The sequence below is a fragment of the Mus musculus genome, chromosome 9 (assembly GCF_000001635.26).
Source record: "Mus musculus strain C57BL/6J chromosome 9, GRCm38.p6 C57BL/6J".
Classification (NCBI taxonomy): Eukaryota; Metazoa; Chordata; class Mammalia; order Rodentia; family Muridae; genus Mus; species Mus musculus.
Genome location: NC_000075.6, coordinates 106,658,403 through 106,686,194, shown reverse-complemented (window position 1 = coordinate 106,686,194; position 27,792 = coordinate 106,658,403). Strand labels below are relative to the sequence as shown.

The 27,792-nt window shown below is 52.0% G+C and overlaps 1 protein-coding gene across 4 annotated transcripts; it reads left to right on the top strand.

Moving 5' to 3' along the window:
• Positions 1-242: 242 nt before the first annotated feature.
• Tex264 (testis expressed gene 264) lies at positions 243-27,449 on the top strand. Of its 4 annotated transcripts, none has more exons than NM_001081654.2 (6): positions 243-360; positions 1,200-1,266; positions 4,032-4,327; positions 12,457-12,678; positions 23,667-23,835; positions 26,888-27,449. In NM_001081654.2, exons 3-6 carry the CDS (start codon positions 4,070-4,072, stop codon positions 27,166-27,168), a joined length of 930 nt encoding a protein of 309 aa, NP_001075123.1. In that variant the 5' UTR covers positions 243-360; positions 1,200-1,266; positions 4,032-4,069; the 3' UTR covers positions 27,169-27,449. The 4 variants fall into 4 exon arrangements, 3 of the variants coding, with proteins under 3 accessions (NP_001075123.1, NP_001273427.1, NP_035703.2); NM_001286498.1 differs by having other exon boundaries at positions 243-560; NM_011573.3 differs by lacking the exon at positions 243-360 and adding an exon at positions 379-951.
• Positions 27,450-27,792: the final 343 nt, after the last annotated feature.

The following is a 27,792-nucleotide window of genomic DNA, read 5'->3' as shown; positions in this document are numbered from 1 at the left end:
GAGCCCGCCTTCACCCCTGCGCCTTCCCTTCCCTCCCTGTCGGCCAGGATACCTTGGGGTATTGGTTGGTTGTTGCTTGATCACCTTCAGGAGTTCCCCTTCATTGGAAGCAGGAATGTGTGTTGTGGGCCCAACCCAGCTGGGGGGGGGGGAGGCGGCGGGGGAGGCGTGCATGTTACCAAGGAGACGGGGCGGGGCAGGCCTCCGCCCTCCAAATCTGGAGCGCACGCGCCCACAGCCACGGTCACGTCCCGCCGCGAAAGGGGCGGAGCGAGCGCGAGGGGCAAGCGCACACAGGCTCCACGACTGAGCCCCTATCTTCCTCCGGCGCCCGTCCGCGTCCGTGGGGCCGCCGCTGAGGTGAGGGCGGGGCCAGAGGCGAGGCGTTCCCGACGGGGTGTCTGCCGGGGCTCCCCCTCATCCCCTCCCGCCTGCTCCCCGCGGCCTGAGCCGCCCTCTGCCCCGCGTCTGACTCACTGCTGGCCCAGCCTGCTTCCCGGGCCTGAAAGCGACGGGGAGGCGGTCCTGACCTCTCGGCGCGGATCCTGCCTCGGTGCTGGGTGCGGGAACGTCCGGGGTCCGTGGGACTAGAGGGGAACGGGCGGGGCCCTCACCTTTCAGCAGCGCTGCCTGTGGCCGCGCGTCGCGTCGCCGCTCCAAACTTTAGCGTGTCTGAAGTTGCAGAGGTGCAGGAGGCCGTGAAGCGAGCCGGGGCGGCAGGAAGCCGACAGCACGAAGCGGCGACCCCAAGGCCCCCCGGCTGCTAGCACCCAAGTTCGCCGGCGCAGGTCCCTTTAAGGGCCCGGCCCTCCGCAGAGCGCACGTGAGCGGCCTCCGGAAGCCTGCGCCTAGTCCCTACTCCGACGCTTGCGGGCCAAGGAAGTCATCTCTACCCTGCACCTCTGACATTAGTGGAAACTGAGGCCCAAGAGAGGGCACACGCTGCCCAAGGTCAGCAGCAGGGGTTGCGTTGGCGCCAAGTGTGGTAGTCGGGCCCAGTGAAGATCATAGGCATGACGTTGTGAAGCTGGACTTGGCCTGACTCCCCCCCCCCCCCCGCGCGATCTGAGGGTGGGGTTGGCGCGTTTGTAGACGGGTCCCCGTTCTGTGGGCTTTCCCTGGAACAGGGTTACTCAGGGCCTGCTTTGCTCACTGCCTGTGTCTAGGGCTGGGATGACTGTTCCTTTCTGCCCCCCTAGCGCCGGAGTACTGGAGCCCTGCTGGACTGGATGCTATGAGTTGCTAAAAGTGAGCCTGACTTTTTCGGTGAGCCTTCCCATCCCCTGTCCTCGCCTTTCTCTATTGGGTGTGGGGAAATTTGCCTTACTTCTTCCTTGGCTGACCAAAGCTCTGGGGATGGGCAGAAACATAGCCCCCTTTTTCTGAACAGTTTGCGAAGTGGAAGGAAGAGACAGGTTGGGAGCTAAGTTCCCTTAAACAGAAGTGTGTGGCAGTGCTTGTCACTCCCAAGACAGGCTATGGCCTAGATATTGAGAGCTTCTAGCCTTGAGATAAGCGAGGGCCAAAAGATGAAGTGCCTTTTTGGAAACCAGAGGAGGGAAAAACTGTCAGTGAACGGCGGTTAGACTGTTGGGTTCCCATGGCCTGTGTTTTGGTCCAGGTGGCTCAGTGTAATACCTATGTGACCTTGGGCAAGCATCTTGACCTCCAACCACTTATTTCCTGATGTGTACCTACCTTCTTAGATTCTCCTTGAGGATTAGTGAAATAGCTGAGTTTCAGGGTTCAGACAGTGCCTAGCCTATATCAAGAATGAGTGGAAGATTTGGTATGATCATTATCAGAGAAGAGAAGAATGAAACCAACCGGAGGTGGGATGAGTAGGGCAGAGAGAGCAAACAGAGAAGATAATGAAGCTTACAGGCAGACCTACAGGGTGCATGAGGAGACCGGTGGGAGTGTCCTGACACCAGAGTTGGCTTCTTTGTAAGGCCAGTTCTGTGTGCTCATTGACTCCAAAAACAGACTTTAGCATATCTTCCACTCAGAACCTTCATATATCAATAGAGCTAAGTTTTCTGTAGGGCTAAATAAAGCATTGTCTTTTCAGCTCTAAAACCTTTTACTTTTTGTTTTTGTTTTTCGAGATGGTTTCTCTATGTAGCCCTGGATGTCCTGGCACTCATTCTGTAGACTAGGCTGGTCTCCAACCCGAAATCCGCCTGCCTCTGCCTCCAGAGTGCTAGGATTAAAGCTATGTGCCACCACTGCCTGGCTTAACCATTTACTTTTTTTTTTTTTTTTTTTTTGGTTTTTTGAGACAGGGTTTCTCTGTATAGCTCTGGCTGTCCTGGAGCTCACTTTGTAGACCAGGCTGGCCTTGAACTCAGAAATCCGCCTGCCTCTGCCTCCCGAGTGCTGGAATTAAAGGCGTGCGCCACCACGCCCGGCAACCATTTACTTTTTAAATGAAATTTTTGTTTGTTTGTTTTGTGGGGTTTGTTGTTGTTGTTGTTGTTTTTGGTTTTTCAAGACAGAGTTTCTATGTGTAGCCCTGGCTGTCCTGGTACTCACTCTGTAGACCAGGCTGTCCTTGAGCTCAGAAATCCACCTGCCTCTGCCTCCCAAGTGCTGGGATCAAAGGCGTGCACCACCATGCCCGGCTATGGAATTTTTTTTACACTTAATTTTGTGTGTTCGTGTTCAGGTGGGTGTTTTACCTGCATATGTGTCTGTGTATCACCTGCATGCCTGAAGCCTGTGGTGTTGGATCCTCTGGAATTAGAGTTACAGACAATTGTTAGCTACCATGTAGGTGCTAGGAAATGAACCCGAGTCCTCTGGAAGAGCAGCCAGTGTTGTTTACTGCTGACCCATCTCCCCAGCCCCTTAAAAAAATATGTGGGTGGTGTGCAGGGTCAGGGAATAACTTAAGGGAGTGGTGTGGGGGTCTCTCCTGCCCCACTGTGTGGGAACTCAGGCACCCTTACCTGCAGCTCCTTAAGGAGGAATTTTAAGTATCTAGAGTAAGAATGTTTTCCTGGTGATGTTTATGTTTCTCTTTTTAACTGTTATGTGTGCTCTGACCCTGGGCTACTCAGATGACACCCTCTGTAAGAGTCGGCCTAGAATGTTTCACACTGGCTTCCCTGGTAATCCTGGGCTTACTCCTATAGACTCTCTCTCTGTCTCTGTCATTAGGAGTAACTCCTACTCTTCCCTCTCTTGTGTTTCCACTCCTAACGGCCTTTTCTTCTTCTTCCCTTGTTTCTAGTCTTTGTGGGCTGGCAAATGTGGAATGAAGCTTATTAGCATTGGTGGTTCAAGTCCTGGAAGCCCAGGTTGAACTTTGTTCTTGCCTCTCTCGGGCTGTTTTGATCTGGTCTCCTGTAGTTTTGGATAGCTACACTGTTGGAAAGAGAGGTCCCTAGAGACCAAATGGGGCCAAAAAAAAAAAAAAAACCCAAAACAAACAAAAAACAAACAAACAAACAAAAACCTCATGAATTCTCTTCCTGTGGCTCATTTCTCCCTGAGGTTTCGTTCCTTACCCTTACAGCACACTGTGTGTTAATCAGTGTCTGAGCCCCACACCTGTCAGGTGTCTCTTTTCTTCTCTTCTCTTCTCTTCTCTTCTCTTCTCTTCTCTTCTCTTCTCTTCTCTTCTCTTCTCTTCTCTTCTCTTCTCTTCTCTTCTCTTCCTCTCTCTCTCTCCAGTAGTTCATGAGGCTTGAGGGTGTTGGGCTGGCAGTGTGGTTCAACTACAGGAAGGAAGAGGAAAAGGAGGGGGATATTTCCTTTCTGGTCAGGGCCTGGAGTATGACTCAGTTTCCCCAGGTATAAACAGGGCTGCTAGTACCAGGCAGAGCTGTGCCAGGAGCTTCAGTGACTGTGATTAAGAAATAAAGAGGCTTGTGGCTTCAGTCATCTTTTGTAGTTCCCTTCTAGGTCACTGTGTGTAAATACCTGTGGCCCCTCCCCATCCTGGGCCAGAGCACTAAGGCAGGACTGGCAGGCAGGCTGGGTTAGAGCAGGCTACCAGCCTCCTCTCCCTTCTGTCTCCTTTGCAGCTGCCTTGGGGTGCTGAGAGGGAGTCCCAGAAAGAACCATGCCGGATCTCCTACTACTGGGCCTGATTGGGGCCCTGACGCTGCTGTTGCTGCTGACGCTGCTGGCCTTTGCTGGTTATTCAGGACTGCTGACTGGGGTGACAGTGAGCGCTGGATCACCCCCAATCCGCAACATAACTGTGGCCTACAAGTTCCACGTGGGGTCCTATGGTGACACTGGGCACCTTTTCACAGAGAGCTGCAGCATCTCTCCCAAGCTCCGTTCCATCGCTGTCTACTATGACAACCCCCATACGGTAAGGAGCCTCCATGGGCTTCTGCCTCTTTGACGGACCTGGGCCAGGGCCTGTTGGGGTAGGAGAGCTTTGACTTTCTGAGTAAGGACAGGGGAATCTGAGCTAGCCTTGCAGTTACCTTCTCTCAAAGCTTAAAGCCCCTTGCAGATTTAACCACTGTGTGTAGGCATCCTGAGGCTTTGCACTTGCCCAATTCTGTGCCCCTTGGCTCACGTCTATTCAAGGATGTCTGATGCAGTAGGCCCTAGCTTCTGTCTGGACCCTGGTTCTGTCTTTTGCTGTCTTTCTTCTCCTATCTCCATTTGAGGCCATGCTCTTAGGCCATGCCAACCAAAATCTGCCCATTCTCTAGAGTTAAGTCCTTTTTGTCTACTTTTCATTTCTCAGCTCATGCCAGGGCTATGGGCCCTGGAGGACTGAGAGGGCAGTTTTTGGGCATGAGGCTTGGAATCCCACCTCTCTGGGATGCTGCTCTCCCACCCATTGGCAGGCTTTTTCGTAGACTTCAAGCTACCTGTTGGGAGAGGGCCAAGCGAAGCCAAATGAGCTACTCGGAAAGCCCGAGGATGCTGGAGTCAGAGTAATCCAGCATCGCTGGGATCTAGTAGGCGTCTGGATGTACTAAAGCCTACAGTGAGTCAGGGCTTGCCAATGTAGTTTCCTGCCGTGCTATGGGGTGGTGCTGCCCACATCTGGCTGGGCCGGCAGCTCTGCCAAGGGCTGTTCAGCCTCAATTTTTGAGCCATGCCAAACTAAGCCCTGGGGAATTTTTATTTGGACTCCTCAGCCTGGATTTTCTTTGCCTGGAAAGCTCAAGTGGACGAACCCTATAGACTACCTGCAGACAGGCCTCACTGGGACACTAGCACGAGGTGAAATAAATAAGGGTGTCCTGCTTCTCCCTCTCGGCCGGGTCCTGCCCTGCACCTGCACTCTGGACATGAGTCAGCTCCATGAAGATGATTCCGCAACAAGACCCCGGACTCAGTGTCCAGAGAAGTTTGAGTTGGGGGTTTCGGAAGCCTTCAGGGAAATTTCAGAGAAGAGAGTCCTCAGAGTATATATAGCCTTAAAGCTGGGAGTCTAGGCTCTGGTTATGTCTTATTACTTTTTGCTGTGTGATCTTAGGCACGTCACAACTTTTCTGCACTTCTGTTTTATCCTCTGCAACATCCTGAGAAAATGCTTACTTGCTTCATACGTAGGCTGGCAAGGATTCTCGTCAGTAATAGACATGAGACATGCACCCCAGCACATGGCTCTCAACAGGTGTTTAACAGGAAAGGGTGGTGAATCTCTCATGACTGACCTGCAGTGGATATCCGGTCAGCCTAGAAGAAGAGTGAAGAGGTTAAAGTGGCCACTTAGACTCTGCACTTCCCTAATTCGATCCCTCCAGAAGATAGCCACAAGAGCAGGCTTTTATCCTGGCATGCACTTGGGGTGGCACAGCGACACTTGGGACTCTTTGTGCTCCTGAGCTAGATATTGTCTTGACCAGTGGCAAAGGTCTAGGGAATCGTGAACTCCCAGGATCCAGGGGTTCACACCCATCTATCTGACCACTTGGTCCGTATTCTGGTACTGTAGTAGGTATAATAGGTGGGGGAGGAGACGGGTGAAGAGAGAATGAGTGAGGTACTAACCTGTTTTGCTTTAGTCAAATAGTTAAGTCCTGGCTCTGCTTGACACCGGGCACCGTGGAGACCACGAGGTATAGTTGCTGAACACGTAGGCTGCAAAACCACTTGGGATGAAGGTTTCAGGAACCTGGAGGTACTAGAGATGAGATCCTGTTTCCTTCCTTAGAAAAGTTGAGAATCCGTGTTTGTCACTTCCTAACTGCCTCTACTACCAGTGGCCATCTTGGATGTAGATGTGGGGAAAGAGGATATAGGCTGACCTCTTAGGTATATACCACCTCTAATCCTCCTGTAAACACAGTACAACAGGAGTCAGATGGTCTCCGCTGTGAGTGTGGGCGGGAAGTGATGCTCTTTCAGGTAGAACAGTGGGTAGTTAAGATTAGAGATTGGCTTTTAGATGTTGTTCACTCTGCTGAGGTGTGAACTGACAGCTCCCTAGACATGGCCGTTCCTAGTCCAAGCTATGCAGGGGGAGGATGGTTCCTGAGAGAGTCTTAGGGAAGTTCCACTTTGTTTGATATGGGTCTGGACAGTAGCAGAAGCAGCAACACCCCTCAAGGCAGGACAGTAGCATTTGCTGTAAGTTCTTTCATATCATTTGCCGCTTGAGACCCGAGTCCTGGAATCTTGCATGGGAGGAAACGATGAGTTCTGAGCAGTCAGTTTCTGTGAGGCAGGAGGATTCTGTTCTGACTTGACCCCGAAAGCCTTAACATAGTTGGGGGTAAACATGGAGGCAGCGTGTCAGGAAGTGAACCAGCCTGTACGTAGATCCCAGGTCTTGCTCTCTCATCGTTGGCCAGCGGTCATGGAGTACAGGCCGTTTCCTCTTCAAGGAAGCTGGTGGGTAGGAGTGAGCTCTTGAGGCCAAAGCCTGCTTTCCACAGCTAATGGTTCACACATAGCTAATGGTTCACACTACCTCCCGCTAGAGAATGGTCCTGGCCGGCAAGCAGTGTTGTGCCTCAGCCTTGTTTCTAAGTTGGATACTGGAGAGTTGAAAACTGACTTGAGCCTCCTCTGCTGAGATGAATTCCTCTGGGAACCTTCTGTGCTGGAGGGAAATGAAGGACTGGGAGGACCCTGCACACCTCACCTCTTCCCAACTACTGTGGCCCGCGCACAGAGGCCCTTGCAGCTAGGTGCTGTCAGCATTCCTGTACGTCTATCTGCCGCTCCTACTCCTGTCCCACCTCCCACAGCTACTCCTCTGCTGTTTGCTACGTCTGCACCCTGCCCAGCTACCACCGTGGGAGGTGAGGGTGTGGTAGCTAGTTGTGTTTACCTGGCCTGGGCAAGAGGGGGTCTGTCGCTCACAGTTACTACCAAGCACCGTGCTTTTCCCAGGCATGGAGCGATGGAGGAACGGGTGGCATTCAGAGCTTACAAAATACTCTGCCTCTCTCTTTCCATCAGTCCACTGAGAATGAAGGCCTAGAATGAGCAAGTCTAGGCCTGAGAGTTTTAAGAGTTCTGCACCCGGTCCTCACTACTCAGTGGGGTTTGGGGTAGCTTCTCTTACGGCATGTAGGTCAGGGGGAACCGGGAAGGACAATAGGGTGGTTTCCCAGGGCTGACCTCCTCAACAGAGAAGTGGAAATACGAGCTGGGTTGCTGTTTCCTGAGGCCCAGGCTGTCCCTACTCTGATTAACCTGAGGATGTTTTCTGCCAGGTGCAGCCAGACTATTGCTCTGTGGTAAGTTAAACGTGGGAGAGATCTCGCAAGGTGAGCTCCTCTGCCCAGCAGAGATGCCCTTGGGAGGTGGAGTGAGGGGAGGACTCTGGAGTCACCCTTCTAGGTCTGAGTCAAGGCTCCAGCTGCTTCTCCGCATGTGATTCTGTGTGAGTCACTTGGTCTCTTGGTGAGTGTGTCTCATGTATCAAACAGGGATGAAAGAATCCTTCTGATCTTGGGCCCTTTTTCTTTTTGAGGGGCTGAATATTGAACCCAGAGCCTTGTTCATGCTTAATACATCTCTACACACACACACACACACACACACACACACACACGCATGCACGCATGCACGCATGCGCGCGCCCCATCCCAGGTTTTAATTTTGTGGCATCAGCTTGATGAGCCTAAGGCCCAATGCTTGTCTCCTGGTAGATACCTGCATTTGACAGCAGCCCTGTCTGTGAGCCTTGTACCACCGAGCTTTTGTGCCTTCAGGAGCACCTGCTCCAGGGGGCCTGAGTCTGAGGAGACACAGTACAGGGAAAGGCTGTTGTGTCTTCATCGCTGGAACTGACTTCTTAAATTCCCAGGTGATTGCGGGGTGGATGTTGCAATTTCAGAGCTTGTCTGCTTAGGTTTGAACCCTGACCCCAACACTGCCTCCCTGTGTGACATTTGCTAACTTGGTATCCTGGGCCTCAGGAACAAGGTCGAGGAGAACATTTGGGTTTGGTGTGTGGAAAGCAGCAAGTGTCAGGTGCCCGCTCTCAGGAGGGTGTGCTTCTGAGAGCAGGAGGAAGGTTCCTAAGGAGCTAAAGGTGGCATCTCCCAGAAAGCTCCAGAACCTCTGTTAGAGTTGAGTCCCAATGACCCCTTCCCTCCTTCTGAGTATGAGCCTTATCCTCTGGCTTAGTTGTTGGCATCAGCCCATATTCCAACTGGTTGCTTCCCCGTGTTCCTTCACATACCAGGGGAGTTGAACACATGGCATAAAGTGTTGAGCTTCACCAGGTCTGGGTAAAGGAGGCCCAGTATACATCTGTAATTGGCAGATGCAGCCTCTGGGCTTGGACTACTAGATCATATACCTACTCCTATTGACTGTATAGGTTGTGGGCTTGCAGTTGGCTGTCTCTATTGAACCCAGTGGGCCAGCTGACATAATTTCTCTTTTCTAAATCCTTAAAGATATCAATCTTGTCCTGTTCATACACTTCTGAGGTCTTTGCCAGGCAGTACCATCAAGAAGAACTTCTTCACCGTGACCTGATGGTTGTCAAAGACCTACCTCTCTGGTAGGGGCAGCGGGCTAGCCTCAAGATGGACTCATGTCTGAAAGATCCAGTTTCCAAGAAACTGCCCTCTAGTACTAGGCTGAGGAGGCTGGATGCCTTGAGAGATGTGCTGAAGCCTGGCATGCCCCTGCCTCTTCCTTGTTAGTCTTGGCTTTGCTGGGTGTTTTGCTTGCTTTTCCTGGGTGGGCTTTTCTTTCTTCAGAGTGCTGGTGGTCCCACCACTATCCTGTCTTTCTAATATGGATCCAGGCTGGTGCAGTTCTGGTCCAGCTTTTGCTGGTCACAGGGACTCCAAAGAAATGTCTGATGTAAGGAGGAGAAGTAGACAAATAAGAGGTGTAGGCTTTTGTCTTGGGCTGAAGCACTGCTATTGGACCAGCTTTGCCACTTCCTGGATTATCTTCATAGCTGTCATATCTCCTTGCTGGTGACCTAGTTCTACAGATTTCTAGCTCTGGCGTTGCTTGGACTACTCAGCAGGTGGTAGGATTGCTGTGCTCTTACACTGCTGTCCGAGCACTGGCCAGAGTCGGGAGGGGACAAATAATGACCTAACTGTGGAGTTGGGAGAGACTGAGTCAGAGAGAGTTCTTGTGTTCCATTCCACATTATTCTGTATTACATTGGAGAGGAACACTTCCCTTATGCCAGGTTATTTGATTGTGGGCGGGGTTTGTGTGAGCAGCTGTGTTCATGCCCGCACCATTGTTCCACATACCCGAGGAATTTTCTTTGTAGTATCCTAGACTTCTCTGTGAGGCCTGGCGTGGTGGGAGAGAAATGAGAAGGCTCCATTGCAGTGAAGTAGAAGACCTGTACCCTTAGTGTATATTTAGGGTCAGAGAGGAGGGGTAGCTCCCAAGAAAATATCAAAAGGCTTTGAGGAGAGGAATTGAGCGGAGTCTTAGAGGATGGACTAGAGTTTTCCTAAAGAAGACTCACATAGGTCGAAGAGGAACATTTAAGGCAGAGGAAGTAGCTTACGCAAAGGCAGGCAGCATGGGACGACGTGGCATGTTTGGCTGCAAATAGCTCCATGTGGGTGTATATGGGGGTGTGGTGGGAGAAGAGGCTGACAAGGTGGGCTGGGCCAGAGCCGGGTTCTGCCCCTCCCTCTGCCACGTACTCAGTGGTTGCCGGCCGGCCCATCTGGGTCCTAGCCCTGCTGATGACTGACTGGTCCTGAGGTGAATTGAGTGTCACACCTGGCCTGATTGGTTTAGATTTGCCATAGATGGGAACTGTGAGTCATTGAGAAGTTCTAGTTGTGTGTTCAGACATCTTTTGGAGTCAGAAGAGCATTGAGTTGGTAGTTCCATGGGACCTGCTGAAGTGATCCCAGGAGAGGCCTTGGAACCCAAATTGAGGCAGGCAAGGGATAACAAGGAGAAATCAAGTGGCAAGTGTCCTAACACCCATTTTTCCCTCTAACCTTTGTTAACATTTTTTTCTACCCTCTCTCCCACCTGGCATGCCATACATAGGGGTCAGCAGGTACAGTCAGTCACTTGGCCAGTCCAGACCTGTGGGTGGGAACTTCTTTGCCTGTATGGCCAATGCAATCCTTAGGGTGTAAGTGGTGCAGGTGCACCATCTAGAGACAAGACGTGGTACTGCAGCAGTGACATGTTTGAGTAGGATGGCAGTAACTTGAGGACAAGACAGCAGAATCTGGGAAAAGTTTCAGAAGAGGAAAGGTGGTACAAAGTCTCACTGAACCTGAAGGATGGGATGATGGTGGGGAAGGTCTGTCTTCAGAGTTAGAGTAGGTGGGCATTCTAGGTCGAGGGACTGCTGTTGGGACCATGTTATTGCTACAAATAGCCAAACGTGGTTATGGGGCATTTCATTAATGTCAAGCCTTTGTGAGCTATCTCTTTTAACATGAAAGACCTGTAAGGAAATATCAAGGAATTGTGCTCTGAGAAGCCAGGGGAAGGACTTGGGCGGGATCACATGACTCAGGTTTCACTCCTGGCCGGCCTTGTAGCTGTTTATGGTTATAAACACTACATTATATTGCCTATCTCTAAAACTCCTCTAAGTTCTGCCTGCTGTCATTTGTCCAAGGAAGCAATGCGGTCAGAAGCTTGCCTTGAGAGTTAGCTTTCCCCCTAGGGTCTGTGTAGAGGTCAGAGGCTGAACAGGTGCCCACGGTCTCCCCAAAAATGATTCTAAGGCAGGATAGAATGCCAGAGTAGAGGGAGTGGGTCGGGGCTAGGAAAGGCCCACAGATTAGTGGCAGGCGTGAACGGGGCTGGAGGGGGGAGGTAGGGACACGTGTGTGAGACTGACTGTGGTGCTGAGGAAGTGCTCAGGAAAGGAAATGAGTGCAGGTAGGGAGTGTGCTGTCACATCAGAGGGCGGTGGGCCTGGCTGGGGAAGGATTGAATGGTGCAGAGTTAAGGTCCAGATCTGTGGTGAATGTCCTGGAGTTAGGAACACCTTTCCCTAGGCACCTAGTCCAAGAGCTGTACATAGATGGTAGGAAAATAGACCTGGGAAACAGAGGTTGGACAGGCTGTCACCATCTGCTGGCAGAAGTGAGTCCTAGGAAGTGTTGGAAACTCAAAACTCAACTGCCTCTGGTTGATGGGAGCTGTAGGACAGAGGATCAGGAGAGGAGAGATGTAGAACAGGAAGTACATTTGTTAGGGGCTGGGAGACATGGGGAGGGGGACCAAGAGTTTGGAGTAAAATCAGGAAGGGATTTAGAAAGTAGACAGGTTTTAGGGGAAAAGGACCAGAGCCCTTGTGATGGTGACTGTCTCTATCTGTGAACCTAGAGGGGATTTCGACTTAAATTTTTATCTCACATCCTGATCTTCTACAGCAAATGCTAAAATCCCTGCTCTGGGCTCTGTCCTGTGTGTTCTACTGTGTATGCTCATACATACTTGTGTTTATGGGCAACCAAGAAAGAAGGCTGTTACAGGCTTTTCCCTTTGTTCCCACTATTCAGTTCCACTGCCTTGCTTTCCATGATCTCTCTGTTAGTAAAGCTTGCCCCTCTGGGGGGTAGGAGGGAAATAGCTAATTGGACCATGCTGAGTCCAGATCTTAGGCTCAGCTCTTAGCAGTTCTGCTGGATGCCCTCTGAGGCTGGGACCCACAGAAGGTAACATAAGGAGGCCCCTCAGCAGAGCTGCTGATTAATAGGCTGTGTAGAGGGTGATAGCTCAGATATCTCTTTGTTCTTTCCTCCCCAGGGCTTCTGAGGGTGGAGACCAAGTCTTGCCTTGTCTTTCTTGCTTTTTTTTTTTTTCCCACCATGACTCTTGGGTTGTATTTGCAGCTTGGCTTGTTTGCTGAAGGAATAAATGAGAGTCCCACAACAGAATGCATACACACGAGCCATAGTTGATTTTAGTACGGAATTACCAGCTTCATCCTGGTATCTGGAGCTCTGGTTCTTCTAGGACTGGATTAGCCCAGAAGCAGAGGGCCTTGGGTCTGAAGGCCTCCATCCTCTGCATGACCCTGATCCCGTGCCCTGCCTCCCTCCACAGGTGCCTCCTGAGAAGTGCCGCTGTGCAGTCGGCAGCATCCTGAGTGAGGGGGAGGAGTCGCCTTCACCTGAGCTCATCCACCTCTATCAGAAATTTGGCTTCAAGATATTCTCCTTCCCAGCACCTAGCCATGTGGTCATAGCTACCTTCCCTTACACCACCCCCATATCCATCTGGCTGGCTGCCCGCCGAGTCCATCCTGCCTTGGATACCTACATCAAGGTGAGACATAGGTATAGCATGTGGAGGGTGGACACTCGGGCCCCTTGGATGGGAACTGAGAGGAATACACCTGGTTTGGAGAGAGCAGCTCTCTAAGGCCCTCATGGATCAGTCACCAGGGTGGCTAGGCTGTATGGCAGAGACTTTTGGCATCTCTTTCAGATGCTTAAGAACTTGGGGTTAGACCATCTCCAAGGGCTTGTTCAGAACCCTGGTGTGGTCAGATTGACTCTGTCTTTGTCTTCACCCTGCCCCTCTCCTCCTTGAGGCCTAAAGAGCTCTCAGTGGCCATGTGTCAACCTGGCCTTGATGCTACCTTTGACAGTGTGCCCCCCTCCCTACCCTCAGGACTTGAACATCCATGGCAGGCTTCGCCTCCTTCATTTCTGACCTGGAAGGGAGTAATGTTGACAACACAGCCTGTTCGTAGGAAGAGATTGGATGGGGGGTCTCTGTGTCTACAAGAGTTCTGAAACCTTGTCCTGTTTATACCACTTCTTTAGATATTTGACAACCCGAGAGCTAAGGAAAGGGTTGCATGTAGAGGGTCCTAGATCCAGTCTAGCACTAAAAGCCAACCTAACAACCAGTCAGTATTCAGTTGAAGCCTTCTCTTGAAGATGGGCCACCCTGTTCCCAGGCATGGGCTATGGGGCTGTGAGTGTCCTGAGGGGACCCACAGGTTAGGCTGACACTTCTTGGTGGTTGACACTCCTTCCCTCAGACACATTGGGTTGACAATTACTTTGTCTAGGCCATAAGACACTGAAGTCAGTAACTTTAGCAACACAGAACCAGCACAGAGGTTAACACTGTATTTTGTGGTAAAACTGTCAGGCTAAAGCCAGGAGAGATGGTGTGGGGGTGTTACAGAGGCTGTGTCCTTTCTTAAGGTAGTTGAAAGCATAGCGTTGCTTCCCACTGAACTGAGGAATCTAAAAGAGGCCCCTGGTTTTCGACAAAACTGGTTCTGTGACTAACAGTGGTGCTGCTTGCTGACTGCATGTGCTGTGGGAATGGCTGAGAAGCAGAGGTGTCTGTGGTGGTGTAGGTCAGAGGCTGTGGAAGACAGGATGAATTTTCCTTTGTGAGCTGGAAGATGGTCCCCGGAGCACTGCTAGAGAGGGTGTGCTTAGGGTCCAAGTTAGACTGGAGGTTTCATATGGTGGCAGGAAGTGAGACACAGATGTTCTAGCCCCGCTCTGCATGGGACCCCGGGGGTCATCGTTCATTGCACTCGAGGGAGAGCTGCTTCTTGTCTTAGTCATCTCCAGTCTTGATGGCTAATCTGGAAGAGCATCTTCAGGGAGATACTTCCTGGGTTCCAGACCTCAGAACAGGCTGTGTGGCATGGGGTATGGTGGCAGGCGACTCAGCCACCAAAGCTTTTTCCTGGCTTCGGGGGTTTATTTTTAGACACCTCTGTCCAAATTTCCCGGCCTCTGACTGCTTCACAAGTTGGCTGGTTTTGACGTCATCTCTTTGATGAAAGCCCTTTCTTTCCCCTCCCCTCCTGTGGGAGCCTGTTAGCTGTGCTCTGGGCTCTGTTTTACTGGGGTGGGGGCAGGGATAAAAAGCCAGAGGTTTAGGGCAGTGTGAGGGTCATCCCTGTCCTGTGTTTAGCCTGACTTTGGTTTCTGGAGAACTAAAATGAAGGGAAGATGAAGAAGAGCCTGGTTGGCCATAGCCTATAATCTACAGGAGGTGGCCCTGTGCCTCTCAGCACAAGAGATGGAACAGAGAGTAAGGCTGCCTCCCACCCCTGCCTCTTCCCACTGCCCTGTGGTCAGAGAAAGGCTACTAATGAGACTCCAGCACTTAGGATTCTCCCAGCCCCAGCTGACTATTGTTGACTTTGTACACACACACCCTACACGTCCCCCTCCTTCCCCCTCTCTCTGAATATGGGATTGCTATAAATGTTCTTCAGATGAAGTGACAGCAGCCATCAGCACTCTCCTGAGGAATGAAGAGGGCTTATCTGATCATGTTGCCAACATCGGGGAGGATTGACTTGACAGTCTCACTGCTGCTGCAGACGCTGTGGTGGGACATTGGAGATCTCATGGGACAGCAAAGGACTTGAGGGTCACTACAAGGAGCCTAAAGAGAAGGTCCCCTGGTTTCTGGAAGGGATGGCTGTAACCCATCTTTGTGATCTGTGTGACAGCCTCTGGCTCTCTGGCCAGCCTTCCTCAGATTGACAACCTAGTAGACTGAGCTATAGGAGCTGGAATTTACGTCTTCAAAAATACTACTAGACACCTCCAGACTGAGCACTCTGGGACAGCCTAGGTAAGGGCTGCCTGAGTACCAGTGGCCATCTATGTATATAAAGGATGTCCCAGCTTGGCTAGGCTGTGGTCTCTGGGACAGGAGGAAACTACTCCTTCTGTCCCAGGCAGGAGACAGCTTCAAGCAGCTACAGGAGGAAACTGAATTCCTTCAAATTATAAGACTACAGAAGAGCTAGGATCTAAATATGAGTGTAGAGCAATGGCAATATCCCCAAGTTGACCTCAGGGTAGAACCAGTCTGAATGGTAGAAATAGGGGTGCTGTGTGTGGGATTGCATATGAAAGGTCCTAGCATGGTCCATGGCTCCTGCCTGACTTAAGCAGTTGATTGGGATCATTGAGAGGATTAAACTGGCCTGACCGAGCCATCTGACTACCCTGCCCCTTGCTATTCCCCCTTCAGCAAGGTTCAGAATCTATTCCATAAACCCTCTCCTCTAGGGTCTTTTATATCCAAAAGTTATTTTTAAAAATTACATAGGTACCTTCTCCCAAGTTTAGGGAAACAGTGTTGTTCACACAATGGCTGGAAGTAGGCAGGCCCCAGAAACCACGTGGTCATTTCACTATAGTATTAGAAAGAGAGCTACAGGAGGAGTTGCCAAAGAAGGTGGTGTCCTTATGAGGGGGACCGTGGAGGCCGAGACCTGGGACAGCTGGATTGACTGGTAGCTCTGACAGGGGCTTAGAGTGGGAAGGAAGTCATACTTCTCACACTGCTCTGTGGTGGGAACTAAAGACAATGCTGAGGTACCCAGCTGTGGCTGGCAGCTTAGACCTCTCCTGTTTCAACTGTAATAGCAGTGCCTAAAGGTTCTTTAATCCAGCTGGTGTCTTAGCCTTTTGTTCAGAAGAGGATTTCTGAGCCTCAACTGGTTTGTAAATTTCTGTACTAGTTGAACCCCTGGGAAGATCCCCCTCTGCCCCTGCCAGATACAGGATTATTCTGGATTCTGAAGATGCTGCGTAGCTCAGTGTAGGCAGAACAGAGGACAGCATTTGTTTCTGGAGAAGTATCACTCTGATTGGAGACTGGAGCTGAGTGGATGCCTTAGGATGTCTGTCTGGAGCAGAGACAACAGAACTTTTAAGTGGTGGGTGCTTGTTTGACCAGCTAGGATCTCAGGAGCAGCGGCACGGTGAGGTGCTTGTGAACGCGAGTCAGCCTGATGAACTGGACGGCGCTTACAGCAAGCAGCCCACTCAGGAACTTGGTTCTGCCTGCCAGGATCCGAACCCTGTATTTGTGTCCTCTTAGCCTGCCTCGTCATGTCTGAGGTAGTGAGTGCGTGGGGCTGGGTCCAGAACATGAGTGGAGAGATATTAGGTCCTGGCTGTGGGAATCCAGATGAGGGAGCCCTGTGGGAAATTTGAGATCTGGTCATTCTCCCTCTCTCTCCCCCCCCCCCCTCTCCCTCCCTCTGTCCCTCTCCCTTTCTCCTTTGCTACCACCTTGGCCCAGCTAACGTGATGAGGTTCTTAGCTTCACTTTAATAAGGAGCTAGGCTACAGTCAGGCCCAGCGTGGAGCATGTGCTTAGCACACACAGGCCATCTCCTTCCCTAGCACCAACAATCAAAGGGAAGGTGGAGGCCCTCTTGACATTCAGCTTGGTCTCTTATTCAGGATTATTTGCTGACCCTTCCTATGGATGGGGATTGGTTAGAAGATAATCATGGAAGTCTTGAGAGATGCCAGAGGCCCAGAGAAGGGGAGGTTACCTAAGGTCAGGGGATGAAGTAGTGGCTGCATCCAGGCATGAGTGGAGGTGGAACCAAGAGGCAGAAAAGTTGTGAGTTTGGGCTATACTTGGAATGGTGCCACGGTGGGTCTGACAGGACAGGAACTTGTACCAGCTTGACGCTCGGTCTCCAGCACTGATTGTTACTGTGGAGCCCGAGGGTGCTGCTCTGTCTTCCCATTTTCCCAGCAGGCACTCATTAATGGCGGTCTTGCAGCTGCTCAGGCAGGAAGCAGCTGCTCCAGGCACCCGATTGGGCTTGATCTCCTCATCTCGGTGAGACGGAGGCTGCTTCGTTCCTGGGCTTCTCTCACTGGGTCTCTAGAGCCAGGTCAGCCGGCAGAGCCACAACCTGCTAATTGGCCTGCGCCTGCACGAAGAGGAGGGTACTCTTGGTAGCCCAGGACATTAGGTTAGATGACGAGCCCCTAGAGTCTTTCTCATTCCCATCGTCGGGAGCTTAGCCATGTCTGGGAGTAGGAAGGAGAGAGGAGGAATAGGCTCACAGAGAGGTACAGGCAGCCATTTTGGCATGGTAGTAAGGATAGGCCATGTTGTTTAGGGGGAAGACCCCTCCAGAAGAGACATTAGAATCCCCTTGAGGCTAGAGTGCCCAGGTGGAGCACCAGACTTTATACCCCAAAGATTGGGTGGGTCCTGCAAGTACCAGGGAGCCACAGATGTTATCTGAGTTTCTGCCATCATGCCAAGGGATATATCTTCTGAGTGACAGTGTCCAGGCTGGGTTTAGAGCCAGACATTGAGTGCTAGCAGATGAGAAGGGATAACTGGATAGTTAGTGAGAGAAGCAGAACTTATCTGGGGATAGTAGTGACTCTTTATTCCTAGATGATCAAGCCAAAAAGTAAAAGAAAACTTTCCCACATGCAAAGGCTTTACTCCTGACGTCCCTCAGGGAACTGTTTGTGGAGACTGAGGTATACAGGGACCGTGGGGCACCAGACCTCGCCCTCTTCAGGCTCTCTGGGTTTACCCTTTTCCACCCCCCTAGGACTGAAAGCACAAAAGCCAGCCTTTGCTGGGGTGGGATGCGAGCCAGCACTCTGGAGATACCTACCTGGGCACTGTAGTTTGGTAGTCCTGTGGGACCTAGGGACTGAGGCTGTCTGGATGGCACTGCTTATATGGACCATTACCAGTTCAGAGAGAACACCTTTCCTAGGCAGATAGGACTTACCAAGGAAAAATTCTGTTACCCTTCTCAAGAAAACTTGGGATTTTGGACTGGGGGGTGGGGGGAGACAGAATTCAGAGGGAAGAACTTTTTCATAGAACAGAATGAGTGTGCCCTTTGATGACACCCTCAGATAAGGAGAAGCTATGTCTAACAAGGCATGTAGGAAGGGTGTCTCTGAGAGCTAGAGAGAGGTCAGAGTGCCAGTTGGCACTGGGAAATCAGGGCTGCCTTTCTCTTCCCCTCTCTTGTTTTCTCTGCCCCACTTACCCGCCCATCCTTCCCCTCTGTTTCCTGGCTCCTGGCTCCTGGGTGCTGGGCTTCATGACCCCGTGTGCACTGAGCAGCCAAGCAGGGCTCAAGGTCCTTCACTACATAAACACTGCATCTTGGAGACATGGTGAACTATATGTAAGCTCTGGTATTAGGGTTATCATTAGGAGCATCCAATTTGGAAGGTAGATCCATGGTATCCTGTGGCTGACCCACCCAAAGCTCTGGCTGAATGCCCATGGGCTACTCACTTCCAGGCTCCCTGGACTCTGCTCCCCTTCCACAGGGTCCAGAAAGTCTAGTACAGAGCCGAGCTAGGCTTTCATATTGGCCATGTGTGCCCAGGTGGAAGGAAAGGCTGGATATGGCCACAAGTCCAAGGCTTCCCAGTCCACCCAGATACCAGGACATATGAGGACCTATGACCCAGATATCTGCTTCCAAGGAATCCTAATTTCCCTGCTCCTCAGTCACTAGCACATCCTAATGGCTAACTGGTATGGAGCACCCGCTCCGTGAGCCACCTAGGAAGCTAGGGTCTGGGTGGCACCAGGGAGAAGAGCAGAAGTGTAAATTGTGTGGCAAGCTGCCGGCTCTGAGGTGAAAATGAAAAGTCTTCAGGCAACAGCAGCAGTAGGCACAGCAGCCTGGGGTGCCAGGCACAGCACCCCACCTCCCCACCTCACTCCTTCACACTCTCCCCCCCTGCAGTCTTCCCCAGGCTCCTGCTCAGGCCTGGCCCTGCCCGCCCAGCTCCTCTGTCATCCTCTGCCATTCAGGAGGCTACGGGGCTGGCCCTGAGACAAACCTAATTCTAAGAAGGTCTTGGTGTTTGCTCCTGTTGTGTTTTTCTAGTTTGTTGACTGGCACACAAAGAAGTGGGCCATCCTTCAGGGACCTCTGTGATACTGATGTTTATGGCAGGCTCATCCAGCATCCGTCTTTTGTGGTTTTCCACATTTGCAATGCTTTTAAATAACAGGGTTTTTGTCTTTCCTAGTTCCCACTTCTCTTGAAACTGTTTACTCTTCTTTATCTTATAATTGGAGACCCTGAGGCCCAGAAGGAACCACTCATTTGTTAGTAGCTAGGCTAAGGTCTCAATACCTGTATGGGGCTTTCTTGGCTACTCTGTCGCTTCTCTCCCCTTCCTGACTATTTTTTGTTTGTTTGTACTTTTCCAGGCTTTGGTAGAGTGAGGAGGGTCAGGGAGGGAAGGAAGAAAGTACTCTTCTAACTTTTCAGGAGGCTCTCCTTGCTTGTCTTGGGGTTCCCCAGGACATGGCAAAAAGGTTTAGGTTCCAGGCTAGAAACTATTCCGGGGTCTGGTGGAGATGAGAGGGGAGCATGGAGAGGGAAGTCGACGGAAGTTCCTGGGCAGCATAATCACAACTGTGCTGTCTTCTAGCTGTCTTCTAGCTGCAGCCTCCTGCTGTGCCTCCCCGAGCACTCTGCACATGCACTGCAGACCGGCTGCCTGAGGGACCTCCAGGGTCTGAGCCCCCAGTTGTGAGGACCGCTGTGTGCAGGCGGGAGCCTGCCTATCGGTGTCTATGTAATTAAAAATGAGCACGCATCACTTCCCCCAGTGAGGAGAAGCCCCCACCTCGGGTGGGATGCAACAGCTGCTGGCTGGCTGTGTGGCTGCTTGGTTGTCCAGCTTGGCACAGAGGGGTAAGACTGGTCAGCAGTGGGTGAGCAAAGAGACCCAGGGAAGCAAGAGATAAGAAGGATGCATCAGGCAAACTTACTCTTTGTGGACCTGGAGCATAGGTGAGAGATGTGTGACATAGTCCTCGGCCTGTACCCATGGCTCCCCCGTTTGCGGCATTTGCCACCTAGCTAAGCATATCCAGCCCTTGAGTACCCCACAGGTGGGATTCTCCTTCTGTTTCTACCCTGGCCTAGCTGCTTCTGTTCCTTGCCCTTCCACACCTCTAACTAAAACCAGTAACACATAGGCTGATGTTCTGAAAGCAAAACACAAAGATTGTTCAGGTCCTCCCTCTTACCTCCTACCCGAATTCAGAAAGATCTACCTGTGGGTCCTGGCAGAACATATTGGCCCATCATACCAGCCCAGATGTGGAGCCCTGGGTAGTGTGGGCAGATACTTAACTCTGCCCAAGAGGACTTAAGCTGAGGTGAAGAGCAAGCTCCTGAGGTAGCTGAGGTGACCCTCAGACTGTTGCCTTGTGTGATGTGGAACGTTGCTCTGTCTTTTGACTCCCAGCACTTGTGGGTAGGTAGTCTCTGTTAGTGGAGGGTGGCACAATGGGAGGGGATACTCTGAGAAGTGATGTCTCCCTTTCTTATTTCCAACTCTGGACGGCCCGGGTTGGAGAGAAGGGCTGGGGGTGTGTCTAAACGGCTGATTCTCCTGAATCCAGTTTCTCGAAGTTCCTGCTAAAACCTTTTCGCGACTGGCTGACTTCTCCCGTTAGGTGGAGTAGGCTGTGGAGAGAATCTGATGGTCTCTCTCTGTGTGTGTGAATGAGCTGCTCTAGGTGAGAGTTCGTCAGATGAACAACAGCCCCATGGCCAGGAAAGGTTATTGCTTCTGCCTACCTTTGGCTTCTTGGGCTGTGGTATTTCAGGGCTGATTAGGGTTTCAGGCCTATCCAGGCTCCCTTTTCCAGCTATACCAGGCTCTTGTGGCATTGAGCTGGTGTCCTTGGCCATTGGCAGTCTGTTCTCCAAGGGCTCCCTGGGGCTAGCTGAGGGAGAGGCAGCTGGCCTCACCTTCCTCCAATGGTTTTCCAATATTTCCTGGCTCATCGACATGCTGTTTGGGGCAGCAGCTCCTGCTGTGCAGTGAGGACCCAGGAGCCAGCCCATGGCTATCCTCTCTCTCCCTAGAGGCTGCACCTGGCTAGAAAGGCAAAGGCTCACTCTCTGCCTGGTCACTCAGGGAGGGGCATGCGCTGGCTCTGCCCCAGTGCTCTTTATGCCTAGTTCCCACTAGACTCATTCCTGCATGATGGACAGAGCACAGAGCGGAGAGTAGTCTCCTGGGAAAGACTACAGGGATGGCGGTAAGCCCCTTCCCTGCCCAAGGGCTAACAGAAGTCTTATCCTTCTGCCTTCTTATTGCCCCTTCTCTGCCGCTCCTGAGTCTGAATCTTGACAGGATCCAGAACGTGTTATAATGATTTGGGGTTGAGCAGGCAATGGGATTTTAATTAGCTTCATGCTTCCCTCCAGTAGGGAGGGCCAGGTTTGAAGCAGGCCTGGGCAGTTAGTGCTCTGCTCCCTGTGTAGGAGGCTGTGGAGAGGTAGGGGTGGGCAGAGAACTGAAGCTGGGCCACAGTTTGCTCCTCTCCATCCTCTGTCTCCCCCTTCCCTCTGTTCTCCCGATGGCTTTGAGATGAAGGCGATGGCAAGGATGGAGGATGCAGTTTCCATGGTAACAGGCTGTCCACAGCCAGGCAACTTCAGAGCTGGGCTCTCCGGAGGAGGCAGATGCGCAGAGCAGCCACAGAGCTGCCTGCCAATGAGGGGGCTGGCAGAACAGGTGGCACAGGGTGGCTGCCTGGTGCTGCCCACCCTGCTGCCCAGCCTAGAAGAGAGGGTGGAAAGAGCACTACCCCCTTTTTCTTATTACTGTCAGACTCTTCCAGAAGGAAAGGTTGGAGGTACCATGAGTTTGGTAAGGGTCAGGGCTGGGGCCTACCTTTGGCTTCTTGGGCCTCATCGTCTCTGGAATCTGGATGGCCACAGACTTTACTGTTGGTCCTGAGATGGCTATTGGTCATTCTGATGCTGCCACTTGGACCTTTTAAATGTTTAGCATCTGATGATGTTGGTGAATGACATGCTCTTGACTGTATTTGGGGACCCTTCATTCTTTTTAACTGCTAAGGTAGGGACTGAATCTTCTTCTGGGAGCCCCCGTGGCTTTGGCAGCCTGGCCCAGATTGTTAAATGGAGCTCAGGTTTGGCAGATACCTGCCCTCAGGTGCTGGATTTGGAAGGGTCCCAGAGCCTAGTAGCTCCTACTTTTTTGCAGTATGATCTGTCCCCTGACAGTACATTGTCCTCAGGCTCCTCCTGAGAACTAGAGCTCTAGTAAGCATGTCCAGAAACACAGGCAGCCTTCGAAAACCCAGAAGGTATATCTAGTGATGGCATGAGCCTGGCTGTGGAGAAGGCCTGGAGAGTAACCAGACTGGTGTGAAAGACTGGAGTCAAAACTAGTAAAAATAATGACTTTATTTCACTGACCTTAGACACCCTGGGCTAGGGTGTGGTCCTCTGTGTTTGAATGCGTGGATACTCAGGAGGAAAGGCTTTGCCTGGATTACTAGTGGAGGTTGAATCTGAGCTGTTGCTGACCTAGGATGGGCCATCTACCTCCATCTGGCCTCCTGGATATACTCTCTCTCTAGCTGGCACTGAGGGTCCTAGCTGGGTCTTCCTTCCAGACTTCTTATCCCTTCATTTTCCTTCCATGGGCTCTTTTTAATTGGAAGACTTTCCTCAACCCTTGGGTTGGCCAAGCAGACAGACAAGTGGAGTCCTGGAGTGGCTTCTCCGAGCCAGGCGATAAGTCTCTCATTACTGTTAAGTGGAAGGCTCATTTTAGAGCTCACGGTGAGAGCTTGGCAGGTGCTATAAATAGCCATGCTGTGAAGGTTAGCGGGTGAGCAGTGACAGGGCAGGGGCCTCACAGTTGTCTTGGTGGGTAATTGTGCCATCACAGGAGAGAGAGGGCAGATTCTACACCGAGAGATGTTTGCTCCGTGTTCTGGCTGTTCCTGCCTGCCCAGGGTAGCTCTGGCCTGGGTCTGCTGCTTTGATGCACTAGAGGGTAAGAAGTGATGGTCTGTGTCCAGAGAAAGGGGAGTGGAATGCCTGTCAGAACTGGGGGACCATTAGGTAATATTGAGTGTCACCTCATGTCCCCCCTCATGTCCCTCCATCTCAGATTATGCTTCTTCCTCTGAGAGAAACCCTGGGGTCAGGTGTAAAGAAGTACAGGAGCCATATTTGATAGTTTCAAAATTTGACATAGACCTAGCCATGGGAATGGGCTAAACGCGGTTTGTGGTAGTGCATATATAGACAGGGTCCAGAGGCCTCAGCTTCAGGACTACTGCCCTCACCTGATATCTACGTGTCATTGTCTAGGGGAGAGACCCAATTGGGCTATAAAGTTGTAGGATAAAAAGTCAGACCTTGGCTTAAATGTCTAAGGCCATAGTTCATACGGTTCTTGCCCTCTGCTCTGTGAGACTAGCTATCTAGTCCTGGACACACACACAGGGTTAGCAGGGCCAGACTCGTCTTTACTGAATCTGAACCTCCTGAGTGTCCATGCACTTCAGCACAGAGGACCACACCCTAGCCCCGCTGCTTCAGAGGTCAGCGAAATAGAGCTGACCTTCCAGAAAGACTAGGCAGCAGGCACTTCCCCCAGGTTCCCCCGGGGCAAGTTGGTCAGGACCCTATAGTGCTTATATTCATTTTGCAACACTGGTAGGAGCGGAAGCTGTGTGCTCACCCTCGCCTGGAGATCTACCATCAAGACAAGATCCATTTCATGTGCCCACTGGCAAGGCAAGGAGATTTCTACGTGCCAGAGGTGAAGGAGACAGAGCGGAAATGCCGGGAGCTTGCGGAGGCCACTGACACCCAGACGGATGGCACAGGTACCAAAGGTGGAGGAAGTAGGGTAGACCTATAGCTGCCTGGAGTCCCTCCCTCGTCTGCACATCTAAGGACACAGTTAAGGAGGCTCCTCTGCCAAAGCTAGCCTTGTAGGTAGACGCTACTTGGCAAAGGAAGGAAGGAAGGTGACCTCACACCAGGACCCACATACAGAATTGCCTGCTGCCAGACATGCACCTCCACATAGATACAGATTCACACCTATTCTCCAGGTAACACCACCCTGTCTGAATTCCCTTCAGATGTTAACAGGAATACTTAGCATCCTAGGCATCTGGGTGGAAGACATCTGGGCAGGGCTCGTCAGGAAGTGAGACTGAACTATGTCTGAAGGTAAGAGAGGAAGCAAGATGCCACAAGTCAGCCCATGCTGGTAGCTAGAATGCCCAGGGTTAGGCCCACAAACCACTTGCTTGTTTTCACCACCTTGCCATCATCTTGTGTGAGACCCATGGGCAAGGAACCCTGTGGGTAACATGCCAGGTAATCCTAGGGGCCCCAACTTTTGACTGTTCTTTTACGTGACTCAGAAAGTCTAGGGATGGTACAGGGCTGTGGGAAAAGAACTACCCTCCTTTACGTCCCTGAGAGTCTTTCTGCCAGTCCAGTCTTCAGCAGCCAAGGTCACTCTAGAGAGACATGTGTTGGCCGGGGCTGATGCAGGCAGGGCACTGGGAGGCGGTCTCTTCTCCCTTGGGGCTAGTGTCCAACATAGTTAACTTCATCTGCCACTTAATCACCTCCGTGGGATACTGCTCCTTTCTGCTTAGTAGTGCCCGGCAGATACTCTTGGTGCCCCTACTGTGGGCACTGGACATGGCACAAGGTCAGCAAGCACAGGCAGCCCCCAGAGGCAAAAGGAGGTGTGCCTTGACCTTCGGGCAACCTTTTCTCTGCTTCCTGCCTTCTTGGCCCACCCACCTAGATCCCTTCCTTCCCAAACACTGCCTGCCAGGAGTGTTAACGGACGGCTTGGCTCTCACTCCAAACAGCTGGCTGCAGCCACAGCTCCCGCACCCCTCAGGTCCTTGGTCTGTCCTCCCCACAGCCTGCCTGCCTCCTCCCCACTGTGGGTGCTGTGGGATCTGCCCACTTCTGACAGAGGCTGTCCTGACTCTCAGGGCAGCCACTCGCCAGGTGCATGCCACTTACACAGTAATGCATGGTGGGTGCCTGGCCACCCAAGGCTCCGCCTGTCTCTCCTTGCCTCCCTGCTGGGCCTCTGACTTGGACTGGGAGGTGAAAGGGGTGATTAGCTGCCTTGTGCCTGTTATTACATTGATGTATTATTTAGCTCCACAGAAGCGATGAATATTTGATCTCCTTGCATTGGCCGTTGGCAGAGGAAAAGAGAGGAACTGGGTAAAGGTGGTAGCTTCGCATCCCCTGCCCAGCAGCCCTGGGGATTTAGGTGCTCCTTGCCCTTTCCTGGGGTCCTCTTTCTAGGGGCACAGGCTTGACAAAAGGACCTCCTTCTGTAGGGCTGTAGGCTGCCGTTCCTCTGCCTTGAAGAGCTCCTTTGTAAGTGAGTCCATCTGTTCCCAACAGCCATCTTCATCTGATGTTTTGAGCCTGGGCTGAAAGGAGGCACCCCTGGGCTCTATCCTCTGATTACTCTTAGCCCAGGAGTGGGAAGGGAAAGGGTCTCGGGTGAGCCACTAGGTGGGTGGGTAGATAGAACATGACAATAATGGGGTCAGGGAAAAACTACCCCCGTCCTTTATGCCTTTCAGACCTGCAGCCCTTGGTGGATGGGTGAGGACCTAGAGTCGCGCCCCAGAGTCAGTGGGATTACCCATAACTCCCTGCTCTTCTGGTGTGTTTCTACTGTGGGAGCCACCAGAGGCCACTGCAGAAGGAGAGCACAGGGCCAGGAGTCCTGCACTTGCAGGGCTCATCTCACCTTTGCTCAGATGGCAGAATAGGTTAGCAGAACAGAGCTGACCCTCGTATTGCTTCACCGTTAACTACCCTACCCCCTGCTAAGTAAGGCTCAAGGGACAGACAGCTCTATCCAGTGCAAATACCAAGCAGTCCCCAAATTGCTCCACTGGAGGCAGGAGCTGGGAAAGCCAGCCCACCCTCACTCCATGATGTCAGATTTGACAGCTGTCCCTCTTTACTTGTGCTTCAGATGATACATGGGCTATCTCCAGATCTAGAATCCTGCACATAGTAGGTCCTCCTCACCACCTTCCACCTGCAATCAGTGCCTCTGGTTTGTAGAGATGGCCAAGGGACAAGTCCTGGGCAGGGGATGCAAAGGAGCACTTACTTATCAGACACACTAGGGTAGAAGGCAGATTAGAGAGTGCCAACAGTTGGAGTGGGCACTTGGTGGGTTGACCCAGGCACGTTAGGTGAAAATCCTTAAAATGCATAATCCTAGCTTTCTCCTTTTGTCTGGTTGAGTGTTTCTTAGGATTTCTTCATCCTCTTGCTTCAACTTCTTTATATGGAGGTACAGTGTGATAAGGGGCAGGAGCCAGCTGATGTCCTGAACATCATGGCTCCTTGCGGAGGTCTTTGGGGGGTGGGGAGCATGGACTGGAGAGGAGTCCTCTTGGTCCTTTCTTCAGCCCTCCTGCCTCTTGGGCAATGCTCTGTAGCTGTCCCTGGACAAACCACTCTCAAGCCTGAAAATGAATGGTATTTGGGTCTCCTTTGTTCTACCTCAGCTCCTCACCCCGGGGCTGAGTGGCCCTTAATGGATGTGGGGGTCGGGGTCAGTGGCTTTGTGGAAATGCAAGGAGCTGGAGCTAATCTAGGGTAAGAGAGAAGAGCGCAGCCAGCTGCTCCTCTCTGTCTCCTGCCCTGCACACTCCCTTGGCTCTCTCAGTGCAGCCCTAGTCAGGGCAGAGGGCAGAGGGCAGCCGGAATGGGCCTCCTGAGCCGGTACGGCTGTATTATTCATGAGTAGACTCTGCATGCTCAGTTCCTGTGCTAGAGGGAGAGCCCTTGCTGTGGCCCTGAAGGAAAGGACAGTTAGTGTGTGGTAGTTGACTAACCTGTGCTCTCTTGTCCTGGCCACAGGAGCTGATACAAGTGATGCAAGTTCTGTGAGCCTGGATGTTCGCCCTGGCAGCCGGGAGACTTCAGCCACCACACTTTCTCCTGGGGCAGGCAACCGTGGCTGGGACGACGGTGACAACCGCAGCGAGCACAGCTACAGTGAATCGGGTGCCAGTGGCTCATCCTTTGAGGAGCTGGACCTGGAGGGCGAGGGACCCTTGGGAGAACCCCGACTGAACCCTGAAGCCAAGCTTCTGGGGCCCCCTCGGGAGCTCAGCACCCCTGAGAGGGGTGAGGAGTAATGATAAGCCCTCAACCCTCCTGTGGTGCATTTGCTAAGGAACTGAGCAAACTCTCTAGCCCTCTTCTTCCTTAACCTGCCTAGCTTGGGCTGGGAGTACCAGGAGCCTGAGTTGTCCTGCTCCAAGCCTAAACCTCCTTCCTCACTGCCCTTTTGGCTCCCAGGGCCGAAGGAGCCAGAGACTGTTATCTGCACCAGCCTCCTGGGCTGCCAACTTTGCAGACTCTTATTGGAGCTTCCAGAACCCAGAATAAAGTGAATTACTTTCTTGTTTCACCTGGATTTGAGTTGGTTTTTGTCTGTCGTATCTTGGGGAGTCTTTGTGGATAGACTGTGAATGGGCAGGATCTCCCACGTCCGAAAAGACCATGCCTGAGTTCTCCAATCAGAGGGATATTAGAGGACCTTCATTCCCTGCCCTGTCACCCCAGTGGAAAGTCACCCTGCATTGCAGTAGCCCCAGGGGCTTTCCTTGCTGCTGGATAGCAGAGTACCCTCCAGGTCTCAGGAGCAGGGAACTCACAGGTTCTTTGCATCCAAGAGCTACAAGGCTTTGAGTCTGCAGCTTCAGTGTACCTGTGTTCCCGCTGGGACCTCCCCAGAAGGTGAAGACATCCATGCTGGT